General features: G+C 39.3%; 1 protein-coding gene across 2 annotated transcripts; it reads left to right on the forward strand.

The window, feature by feature from the left end:
- Positions 1–1,163: 1,163 nt before the first annotated feature.
- C17H11orf58 (chromosome 17 C11orf58 homolog) lies at positions 1,164–11,732 on the forward strand. 2 transcript variants are annotated; one of them, XM_029582445.1, is made up of 5 exons: positions 1,166–1,353; positions 3,203–3,286; positions 5,768–5,828; positions 10,081–10,190; positions 11,264–11,732. In XM_029582445.1, exons 1-5 carry the CDS (start codon positions 1,297–1,299, stop codon positions 11,489–11,491), a joined length of 540 nt encoding a protein of 179 aa, XP_029438305.1. In that variant the 5' UTR covers positions 1,166–1,296; the 3' UTR covers positions 11,492–11,732. The 2 variants fall into 2 exon arrangements, with proteins under 2 accessions (XP_029438306.1, XP_029438305.1); XM_029582446.1 differs by lacking the exon at positions 3,203–3,286 and having other exon boundaries at positions 1,164–1,353.
- Positions 11,733–12,181: the final 449 nt, after the last annotated feature.

The following is a 12,181-nucleotide window of genomic DNA, read 5'->3' on the forward strand; positions in this document are numbered from 1 at the left end:
CATTGTTTGCTACTCTCTCTCATGTATATTTATGGTGGATATCTTAAAAACCTGGCCTGTTTGTGGCTTTCAAGAACAGGAGTTGGCCACCCTTGATCTAGTCTGAGCTTTCAAGATGATGGTTTTAATCAGTGTCCACACCACATGCAAGCTTTTAACCTTTGCAACTGTTTCTTTTAGGTTTTTTTCTAAGTAATTTCCTCATTTTATCACAGTCCCCTTGTTTAAAGTTAAACACTACCTCAGTAATTTTCCTTAATGCCCTCTCTTCAGCGATTATGTTAAATTTGATTACTTTATAATCACTGCCAAGCAGTCCCCTGCACAGTTGTTAGGATTTATTTCCAGAAATGATTGCACTGTACATACTCATCTTAAAAATGCTAAAACTAAACTATTTTGAGATTAGAACTTTGATTTTAAAAATCCCTCTAAACACTGCCTAACTCTAATAAAGCTGTACAAGTGTTGGCAAGAAAAATGTTCAGTGCAATTCCTTTCAAATCCTTTGGTTAAACAGATTCATGATCTGAGGAATGCCAGCAGCAGCACTACTTTAGGAATTTATTTGTGTGTTTAATTATATTATTTATTGTCTTGCATACTGTTGAACATTGCTTTGGAAGTTTTTAAATGTAAAACCTGGAAAGCCATTCATTTCATGAAATAGATAAATGAAAGAAATTCCTCATTTACATCATGCAAGCACGAGTTGCCCTGAAATAATATTCTACTAGCACTGTATTTTAACCATTTAAAAATAGTTTTTTTTATCTTTAAGAAGAAAAAAAAAACCTTATAAAAGTCATAGACATGTGTATAGTAATTATCAGTGAGGCGCTGCCAGTTAATTTGGCGGGGTATGCACTTACCAACAATAAAAATTGAAAAGAAACAAGCGTTGGTCGTTATCTTAAATGTTTTTAAAAACCATGCACACAGAAATATACTGTAAAAAAAACAAATCCCACCAAAATTCCTTCTAATTCCTTATTAATTTCGCTATTTTTGCATTATTTTTTAATTTAGTCAAATCCTACGCCTGAAACACCACAAACTTATAGAATACCTCATGAGAAAGGCTGTTTTAGGCCGGACTCGGGGGTTGCTGGGACTTGCAGTCTTTCGGCGTGGAGACCGCGGCGTTCGCTCGGAGCTGCCTCCGTGCGCCACAGGAAGAACTCCAAGTCCCAGCAGGCTTAGCGGCGAACGCGCCATCGTTGAGCTGGCGACAGAGGCCCGAGCTCCTGCCTGGAAATCGCGGGAAGCGAAGCGGCTCGGGTCCGGGGTGGGGAGATGAGCTCCTCGGACGGGCTTCGGCGTGGAGCGAAGCGAGGGGCCTCGCCGGACGATGTAATGTGGGCTTTATGGTCGTTTTTTTTTTTTTGGGGGGGGGGGGGGTTCCCTGCTTACTGCAGCGCTGAGGCCTAGGCGGAGAGTGGCGCTCCATTCCCACAGGCCCGGGAGAGAGCGGGACCCTTTGCCATAACCACCACCCCTACCCGCAGACAGGAAGGGAGCAGGGCTGCGGGCCCCCATTATCACGTTAAGAACCCCTGTTTTCTAAATAGCACACTTTGTGTGGTACGTTTGATTTTTTCCTCCGTGTTGGGAGGGAAGCAAAATCACCTCCCAAAGAAGATTGAGCCGTGGTGGCAGGTTTTCCCCTGAGCGGGAAAAAGCCTGGGGACAGTCCGACCGTAGCCTGAAGAACGGGGGGGCGACTAACAGTCCTTGGAAACTGTGGGGTGGGGTGGGCGCTGCTAATGTTTAATCCCAGGGTAAATCTCGCTTCTTACTTGCAAAAGTTTGGGGGGGCTGTGCTAACTGCTAGCCTTAGTCCCTTGATTTGGGCCGATCAGTTGTAGCTTGTGGACCGCAAGCCCCACCTTGGTTGTGCTGGCCCATGACTTCCCCTCCCCCAGACCGATACGTGAGAAGCATCACTTACCGGCTTGGCTGGAGTTCGGGCTCTGCTCTTAACTTACGGCCGTTAGCTGAGAAGTTATTTAAAAAAAAAAAAAAAAAAATGGGGTGGGGGGTACTTCCTGTTCAGCATTTAAAATTGTGGAAGTTAGCAATGTTACCAAGCAATGGCCTAAAACTGTATCTCTTAATATTGCCTGTTGACTAATTTTATGGTCATAGATGAAGTAGAGTGTGAGGTAATGTAAACACAGTTTATACATTATGCTAAATTGTTCTGTTTATGGGCTAATACGATTTCAGTCCTCCATGAGCTCTTTCTAAAGGCATCCATGTATTTTTAAAAAATTCGTAAATGGTAGGTGGGAGTACTTTTGGTTGCTAAAGTCACCTTGAGCATGCTTGGCATACCTACGCCTATTCGTGTATAGTTCTGATTACACCCCCACAAATAAATGAGGCAGGATACTTGAATCATAGATTATCAGTAAATATAGTATATATGAAAATTTAATAGCAAAACTCTTAATATTAATGTAAAGGCATAAACAAATGAGAAGGGAATTAAAAATATGTTCTGAAGTTTTAATTTACATTGTTGTACAACATAGTTTGACATGATATGATTTTCTTGTGTGGGTGAGGGTTGGACTCTCCCAACCAGTAATTCAAACACATAGGTGTATAATGCAGGAACTCTAAATAAGTCATAAAGAAAGGAGGAGGAGGAGTTGATAGTTTTCAGTTTAAAACTATTTTCACCCATAAATTCCTGGATTATTCCACAGATGCAATCAGTTTAAACTGATAATCACCCTAATTTTAGGATGATTAAAGAGCTGCAGAAGCAGTGTTTCAAAGCCTCCAGCCACTGCAGGAAAAAGTGCACGCTGTGTTTAAAGTCCCATTCCCTACCAGTGAAAGCACTTACTTATCCTTTGGTGTCACCCATGCCATGTTTCAAGTCTCGCTTCCTTGCCCCCTAAATAGCCAAAGTGCCAGCTGTCTGGTGCCATGAATGCTTTTGAAGCATAATCTGGCCACCAGAAGCACCTGTTTAATATTTTATAATGTAGGCTTCTGCCAACCAGAATAAACTCTGATATGGACCGGGGAAAATGTCATTTTTTTCACCTGATTTTCTCCTGTTTTTGTTCTTGGCATAATAAATCCTGACAAATTCCCAGTAAAAATAAAGAACCATAAAAACCAAAAAAAGAAGGCCCCTGTAAGTATGATAGTCTACATAATTGACAAGTGATATCTTATTTTGCAGCAAGGATCTGGCAACTGGGAACAGGCAGATTTAGGTAATGAGGAGAGAAAACAAAAGTTTTTGAGGCTTATGGGAGCAGGCAAGGTGAGTTTTCTTTTTTTGGAAGCAAATTAGCTACAGTTAAACATTTGCCAAAGTTAAACTTGCTGTAAGTGAGCCACCTTTATTCTTGAGTATGGTATAGACCAAGTGGGCACATTTATCTTACCTAGTTTCAGGAAAGAAACAAGGTGCTAAGGGAATTACCTGGGAACTGAGAAAATAATTAGCTGTGGTCCCTTTCTCATCTTACCCCAAACCACAATTTGGTTATTTAGGATGGTTCGTAGTAGGTAGTAATTGTGAGAAGATAGAGGGAGGCCAAGGGTCTGATGGCTTTTTTTTTGTTTTGTTAGTTTCTGTATAGTTTCATTTTTGTCTAAAATGCAGCTGTTTTAGTTTAAAAAAAAAAAAAAGTTCTGAATATAACTACTGGAGTCTACTTTCTGGGATTCATCCATGTGGATTCCCCCCTTCAAAATATCCCATTGAGAATCCTCTTACACACACTTGTGTGTCTTGAAAATTTAGTTTCGATGGGTCACCAAACAAAAATGTTAAGGGGAGACAGACGCACACAGTTATCTCAAACTTTCTTCCCTTCAGAAAGTAGGATAAAAATGGGTCTGGTAATTCTTGACCTTTACTGTGCTAAAAAGCTACCATTCCTGCTTGCAGTAAGTTTAATTTTGCTGTGAGGTATTAGTAATGCTTCCCCTCTGCCAAGAGGAAACTGTGTTTTTCTGTGGATCTCCAGTCACATTCTGGGCATCATGCTACTCTTTCCCTCCTTACTTTGAGCCTGGTTGCAAGCCTGTTTAACAGGCTAATGCATTAATCTGGGTGTTAAACTGTGTACTGGTTTTTAGTGCACAGTTTTAATGCCCAGATTATTATTATTATTTTTTTTTTAATTTTTTTTATTCATTTAAACATTACAGCAAGTCACATATAACCGCTTATTGAAAAGGAACTGTAATTATACATACATTGAAAAACAAAATCTAAATCATTGCATGTATTCACTAGTATAATCCACTTCCCCTTAAAGAAACTAGAGGAGGGGACAGAATTTGGAAGAGTTTAAACATAAGAGAATATTTTATAAGAAATTGGCTTTAGGATTTTCTTTTGTACTAAAATATCCATGCAAATGTGTTATAAAATCCTTAAAAGATTGTTATATTTTTTTCTACCCGGAACAACTGAAATCGTTCCTAAATGCAAGGAGGTTTGTGGTTACCTCTGGTGTAAAGCCTAATGGAGGATCAGTAAATAAGTAATAGCCTTGAATTACGTTAAAGCCAATTTCTTATAAAATATTCTTTATGCAGATTATTTTTTTTAAAACTCCCGATGCTATAAGTTAATGAATTGCAAATGTATTGTAAAAAAAAAAAAAAAAAGCGCTTTTAAGAGTAAAATGTTTGGCACAGTTCCAACATGCATTTTAACTTGGCAAGGCATCCCTCACAGGCTATAAGTGACGCCAGCTACCACCCCCCCTTAGCAGGATAAATCAGTACTGAACTTATTGGGCTATGTAGTGGCAGCGGCCAGATAACTGGATAAGTCAGTACTTACCCAGCTAAGTGGCATCAGATGCTACTTATCTGTTTAAGTACAGACTTATCGGTAGATTTTTTTAAAGCATTTTTCCCCTTTTTAGGGGTTTTAAGCGCTGGAAACCCCAGCTCTGACCCAAAGTTAAATTTCCAGCACTAAAAAAAAAAGTGTACTGGCCAGATGCAGTCTCGCCTTCGGAGAGTACTGCTTAGTGCCCTTATTTACATGAGATTTCCATATGATGGTGCTAAGCAGTACTCCCATTTAGAAATGCACATGTTCTGGGCTCAAAGCTCCTTGCTGCATGGGCAGTAAGTTTTACGCACAGGAAATGTGCATTGAAGTGCAAGCAGAAAGGCTCATTCAGCTGAATGCACCTTTCTGCATCAGCCTGCAAGTTTATATAATTATTGCAGCTGCCTTGGACACATGCAACCAAAAAGTCCAACAACCTGTTTTCCTGTAGGTTGGCAGGTTATATGCAGTATGTTTGATATATGCCAGTATTATCATCATCTAGTTAATTATGCTGTGCATCTTTTAACCCCCTTTTCTAGATCTGTGAAATTTTTAAAGCCTTGACTTGTCATGTCTCAGTCTCTGACATTTAGTTAGCTTAAAGCAGCAACAGAAATTGAACCAAAAGACGGAGTAGAATGATCCAGTCTTATTGGTGCACCATGCGTATAAAAAAGACCTGAGATTTTAAAATTTAAAAAGTACTAAGCACACTGTAAATACTTAATGGTAAAATATATCCACATGCCTTTGTAGATGAAAGGCACAGTATAAATCCAAATGTTCAAAATATGTGCTAGTGTGGAAGAAAATACATGAAGATCAGTTCTTCAGTTGTATTCATTCTAATTTCTTTATAAGATTTAGATTACTAAGGTGTAATTATCTCATTAATAATTTTAAAAATTAACCTTTTTGTACATGGCTGTTGTGTGTATGTAGAAGGAGCACACTGGCCGTCTTGTCATAGGAGACCATAAATCTACTTCTCACTTTAGAACAGGTAAGTCTGACTATTCCCTCCTTATTTATATAATAAATAATCACTAATTTTGACTTCCACAGCAGTGCAAGAGGTGTCACTTTTCTGTTTTTCATGAGCACAACAGTCATTTACAGATCAGGACCACCTGATCTGCCCATTACATTTCATTTCTAAAATATTAAAGCAAAGATGGAAATACATGTTTTCACTTTATATTTGTGAATGAACCAGATACTTTGCAGTACACAACCAGGCAGCAAAACTGTTGAAAATGCAGTGTGAGAGAGACATTCAAACTACCTGCACCGTTAAAGTCCACAGCTACTTTTTACTCGCAGACTCTGCACCATTCCTCGTTCCCCTAAGAAGAGTATAGTCTGAGGCAGTTGGTAACCCTAGCAGTGTATGCAGAAGTTGTGTACTCATAAATGTTGAACTTGATTAAATATACATGATATAGTGGAAAAAAAAAAACCACGCCACCAGCAAGGAATGTTAAGGTGGAGTGGTAAAATAAAATAAAAAAATTTGAATCTTCCCCGTATATCCTTTATATTTTGTTTCAAAGTCAGAAGGAGCAATACTTTACAAGAAAGCTTTTATGCTCCTTGCAAAGAAAATTCTAGTTCCCTGCAAGTGAAAATCTCTGTGCTATAGTGGTTCTGGGAGCAGCCATTTTGGCTCTGACACTGAGAATAATTGGTGATGTTAGCCCCCTTAAGATGTTCAGGAGGGAAGAAAAGCAGACCTTGCTAACAGCTTTTCCTGGAGGGAAACTAAATGGATGCACTTAGCCGTTATGAAGTCCAACTTTAAAGCTGCTTAATAAGCTAAAGCCCCATTTGCTAAGCTTTTTGCCTTAGACATAGATTGGGAAGAAAGTCTTAGTAAATCAGGCCCTAAGACACTTAGAATAAAAATAATTTTAAAAAACCCACTAGTCTTCAGGGGCAGGCTCTACTTACTAAATGCAGGAAGCATGTTGTTCTTCAGGTGAACCCATTTACACTTAAACATATTCTTTGAACTTGCAGTAATCCTTAAACAAATGAACTGTTTAAATATAGTTGTGCTCATAAGTTTCCATACCCAGGCAGAATTTGTAAGATATGTAGCATTTTAAGAAAACTTATTTTTAATGCATTTGTGCTATTCTGTGATACATAATAGTTTTAAACAAACAAACCATAACAAAGGAAATAATAAAATGGCCCTGTTCAAATGTTTGCATACCCTTAGGGGTAGATTTTATAAATTTACGCAAGCGTACGTGGGCTCGGCGCGCACTGCCTGTTCCCTCCAAGGCCGAAATCGGAGCGGCCTTGGAGGGAACTTTCTTTCCACCCACCCACCCCCCTACCTGTGTTGGCAGATTTACGCCTGCTGAAAGCAGATGTAAATCTCCGCGCGCCAGCAGGCTGCTGGCGCGCCATCACTCGACCCAGGGGCTGGTCCAGAGGCCTCGACCACGCCCCTGGGCCGGCGCCACACCCCCCAGTCCCGCCCCAAACCGCCCCTGGACATGCCCCTTCCCCCGCCCCTTTTACGAAGCCCCGGGACTTAACGCGCGACCCGGGACTGTGCGCGCGCCGGCGGCCTATGCAAAATAGGCGCACTGGTGCGCAGGGCTTTTAAAATCCAGCCCTTAGTTCTTAGTATCATGTATTGCCCCCTTTTTGCATCGGTGACAGCTTGCAGTCTTTTGTGATAGTTGAGAATGAGGCCCTTTATTTTCTCACGTGGTAAAGCTGCCCATTCCTCTTGGCTAAAAGCCTCCAGATCCTGTACTTTCTTTGGTGGTTTAGCATGCACTGCATGTTTGAGTTCTCCCCAAAGTAGCTCACTGATGTTGAGGTCAGGAGACTCTGGTGGCCACTCCAGAACCTTCACTTTCTTCTGCTGCAGCCACCAAAGGGTCCACTGTCTTATTATGTTTCAGGTCATTGTCATGTTGGAAAGTCCAAGTGTGCCCCATGTGCAGTTTCCTGGCTGATGAATGAAACTTCTCTTCCACTATTTTCTGATAAGATGCTGCATTCATCCTGCCATCACTGTAGCTCACACTCTCCCAAAACAGCAGAGATCCACTTCCATGCTTCTCTTCATAACCCTTGTTGCCTTCTTTCCAAACATAGCATTTATGATTGTGACCATAAAGTTCAATTTTGGTCTCAAAACCGAATGACGGTATATAAAACTCGATAAATAAAATAAATAAATATTATTTTATTCCAGAAGTTTTGAGGCTTCTTTAGGTACTGTTTGGGATACTGAAAGTGGACAGTTTTGTGGCAGCAGTTCAGCAAAGGCTTTTTTTCAGGCAACTCTACCATGCAGCCCATTTTTGTTCACATATAATCCTTACTGTGCATGCTGAAACATCCACACCACTTTGATCCAGAGAAGCCTGTATTTCAATAGAAGTTGCTTGTGGGTTTTTCTTTGCATACCAACAACTTTTCCTGGCATTTGTTTCTGAAATCTATCGTGGTCTACCTGATCGTGGCTTGGTAGTAATAGAACCCATAATTTTCCACTTCTTGATCAGAGTTTGAACAGTACTGATTGGTATTTTCAAATCTTAGGATATCATTTTATATCCTTTTCCTAAATCTATAAAGTTGAGCTACTTTTGCTCGCATATCCTTTGACAGTTCTTTTGCTTTCCCCATGCTTCAGTAATCACCAAAGTCAGTGCAGCCGTGGATGAAATGCATAAGGGTTTCTGGAGCTAAGAAACTCGTTGACTATTTATATACAGACACTATTGCAATCAAACAAGGCATAGATGTGAATACCTACCCTTCATTGCCATCTCACCTGTGTGTGTCAACTTGAGTGTGTCAGCGCAAACATTCAAGGGTATGCAAACTTTTGAACAGGACCATTTTATTATTTTCCTTATTGCTATGGTTTGTTTAATGATTGTGCTACTCTGATGCATAATAGTTTAATTTGAAATAAGACGTGTTTTTTCACATCACTCATCTTTTCTTAAAATGCTACACATCTTACAAATTCTGCTAGAGGTATGTAAACTTATGAGCACAACTGTATATTTAAAAAGAATTGTCTTAAATATTGTGATATTGGAAACATGGCTTCTAATGTTATTGCATGGGAGAGCAGGATCCCACCATCATAGTGCGACTTGAGCTGTTATTTCTACTCTAGAATAATCCATTGCTTATTGGCTAGATGTTATCTTGGTAACTATGAAAGATGCACAGTTTAAATCATCTGCTGGTGGTGCTATTCTGGACTATGCTGTGCGAATTTCCAAAGTAGAAAGAGATTGAGTTCCAATGTGATACGTTTTTGCTGTTTATGGATAATATGGCCCTGCATTTGAGAATGGAGAACTTGAATCTTAGACTTCTGAATTTCCCTATTGCTCTCCTGAGGAATAATCCATTGCTGCAGTTTTGGGACTGCTGGAAGAGATCTTCTCCACAAGAGAGGGCAGAGGATTAAGAACAAGGCCATGGTGGAGTGGGGGGGCAGAGTCTGAATGTTACTTAGATGCTAGAAAGATCAGTGGAAGAGGATATTGTGACAGCTGTCCTCTTCACTATATTTTCATAATTGGATATTTAAGATTTATTTCTGGCACAAGGAGACCTATTTTAGGTGAAATAGATTTGGATTTCTCAATATCACCAGCTTTACTCAGGAGAGAGAGAGAGTTTCTTCTGTTATAACAAGAGGCTAATGTCTGTGTTGCTCAGCATATTTTATATTTTCCCTCTAAATTTTGCATTAAGTAAAAATAAGGTTGGATATTTTAGGGAGGACTAATTGCCTCTTTGATACAGTGCTCTTAACTACCTGTTATCAAAATTTTGTACTGTGGCAAATTCAAAATAATTTAGCTGGTATGAGCACTTTTTATACATAAAGCATACTAACAACGACGCTTCAGTAAGCAACTAAGTATACACAAATGCACTGCTAGTATTTTTGCAAGTTTTGGTAGTCTGCTGCAGATTGCTCTATATAAACACATTTACCATTAAGAGCAATGATTTTGAAAAATTGTTTCAAACTCTGATATCAAGGTTTATTAATCTATATACTTGCACACTAAGCATGCACTAAATCATATAGTCAAAGGGAAAAAAGGAAGGAACAAAGCCATGCCCATTCCTGTTCATATGAAAATCATCAAACTATCAGTGAGTAAAATGAAATGCTGTACGTGCTGTTGTAGTTATTGAGTAATCATATTTTTGTTTAAATGAAACGTAATCAAAGTACACTGGACATGCAGGGGCAGAAGATGACAAAATGAATGAAGAACTGGAACATCAGTATCAGCAAAGCATGGACAGTAAGCTGTCGGGACGAAATCGACGGCACTGTGGACTCGGGTTCAGTGAGGTAGCATTTACTGCTTATCTCCCTTCTAATACCTTGGCCGCATTAGAAGAAATAGTAACAGTAACTAATTCCTCACATGTACTCTTGTGTGCTTGAGTGCTTATTACACTAATGTGGCAATTCTGAGCAGCAGTTTTAGCCAGTTATTTGCCAGTTTTTTAACCGGCTAGGCTTTTGGCTGAAAATTTTCCTAAAACTAGACAGGCACACATCAGCCAACTAGATTTAGGATAAATATTTGTGCAGCCAACTTTGCTCAGCTAAACATTTCCAGTTAGAGCTAAGCCAGCCCCGCGAATAATCCTAGAGCAACTTTTTGCCTAGCTAAATTTGACTGCCTTGAGAATTTAGGAAGGCATATTTAATCAGGTAGAAGGGGGAAACTTTTAAAGCCAGAGATTTAAATGGATGACTCCCAAACTTAGCTAAGTAAATCCTTTGAAAATTGGCCCTTAAGTTAGCCACAGCCTATAGTGAGCAACAAGGACTTGATCTGCCCGATAATTCCTGACGATCTGGATTGCTCAGTGTACCTGTGGCCTTATCCAGCATGGCACATTTGTTCTCGTGCACCACTGTGCATGCACAATTGAATGATTGAAAATGGGTATCATTTTGAATATGACTGGGACATAGTATCAGTACAGAACAAGGACATTTTCACTTGTGATATATTTGCTAAGATACGTAAAGAATTTGAATTTCCAGCACAGTATAATGTCTGTGTATATACATACACATTTTTTTAACCAATACTAAATTTGCCCTTTAAGATAATAGGCCATCAAATGGTAAAAACCAAGCAAATTTATTTTGTATTGCTGAACAAACTAGTGTTTCAGACCTTTTCTTTAATTGCAGATTACCCACACAGAGGCTGTTGAATCATAGAAGCATTTTTCTCATTTAATGATTTTTGGTAAAGTTAGCTAAGTTAAAGAGAAAGCAGAAGCTGCAAAAGTGGCTTCTTGAATGCTCAGTCAATCCAAGCCAGCCAGACTCAGAAATTTCAGTGTTGGTGGACGTGACAGAGGTCTGATGTGTAAACTGAGCTGAGCTTTTCTTCATTTCAGGAAGAGGAAGCTACTGCTGGAAGCTCTCCCAGACCCGAAAGGCCAGAAGACTCAGAGAGTGAAAGTGAGAGTGAGAGTGTGAGCGACAGTGACAGCGAAGCAGAGTCCGAGGAGTCTCCAGAAGCACTGCAGACTACTGAAGACGACCATGACAAGAACCCAGAAAGCAAGAAAAATGACAAGAAAAGCAGTTATAAAATGGCATTTGTTAAATCCAGTACTTCATAATTCTTTCCCTGTAAATAGTGTTTGTTTTCAAGCAAAGTCTTTCTGCAACAGTGAAAGTGGAAGACAGCTTTATAGCACAGACTTGTGTTTGATTTTAAAAATCCTATTTTGATGTGCTTTTTTTTTTTTTTTTTTTTGGAAAAGCCATTGATGGAACTTCTTAGTAGCATGACCTTTCTTCATTTTTTGTAAACTTTAACAGTTACATCATTGACAAGACAAATAAATTAGATTCTCTGTTTCTTTTTTCCTGATTTTTCATTAGCTGACCATGCCCTACCCTGAAGCTGTAATGTGTGTGTTGGGTGAGGGAGGAGGATTTTAAGACTCAGGTTGATAGAAGCAAAATAGCTCCTTTCTGTACTGGCAAGATAAAAAAAAATTACATTCTGCTTCTGGGAGCTTGTCTCTCACTTTAACACCTTTTATACAGACCTTGTACCTTTTGTCTGAAAGCACTGTTAATGAAATATCTTTTAGTTTCATAAGTTAAAAGATGTGATTTTATTTTTTATTCCATCCAGGATTTACTTAGCAACGTGGAACAGCCTCACAAAATTTCAGCTGTCAGACATGGGAAAACTATTACAGCCCAGTCTTTTTGTTCCTACCATCCATAAATGATGCAAACACTGGCTCTATGTAAATGCAAAACAAGATCTTTTAAGGATGGCTGTACCTGTTCTAAGA

Source organism: Rhinatrema bivittatum, chromosome 17 (assembly GCF_901001135.1).
Source record: "Rhinatrema bivittatum chromosome 17, aRhiBiv1.1, whole genome shotgun sequence".
NCBI classification, from domain to species: domain Eukaryota; kingdom Metazoa; phylum Chordata; class Amphibia; order Gymnophiona; family Rhinatrematidae; genus Rhinatrema; species Rhinatrema bivittatum.

What these genes read in the sequence shown, in the direction of transcription:
- C17H11orf58 (XM_029582445.1), top strand. Translation starts at nt 1,297, where the DNA reads ATGAGCTCCTCGGACGGGCTTCGGCGTGGAGCGAAGCGAGGGGCCTCG. An exon ending in GGCTTATGGGAGCAGGCAAG is followed by an intron (nt 3,287 to 5,767) that starts GTGAGTTTTCTT and finishes GTGTGTATGTAG; the next exon opens with AAGGAGCACACTGGCCGTCT. An exon ending in TACTTCTCACTTTAGAACAG is followed by an intron (nt 5,829 to 10,080) that starts GTAAGTCTGACT and finishes CTGGACATGCAG; the next exon opens with GGGCAGAAGATGACAAAATG.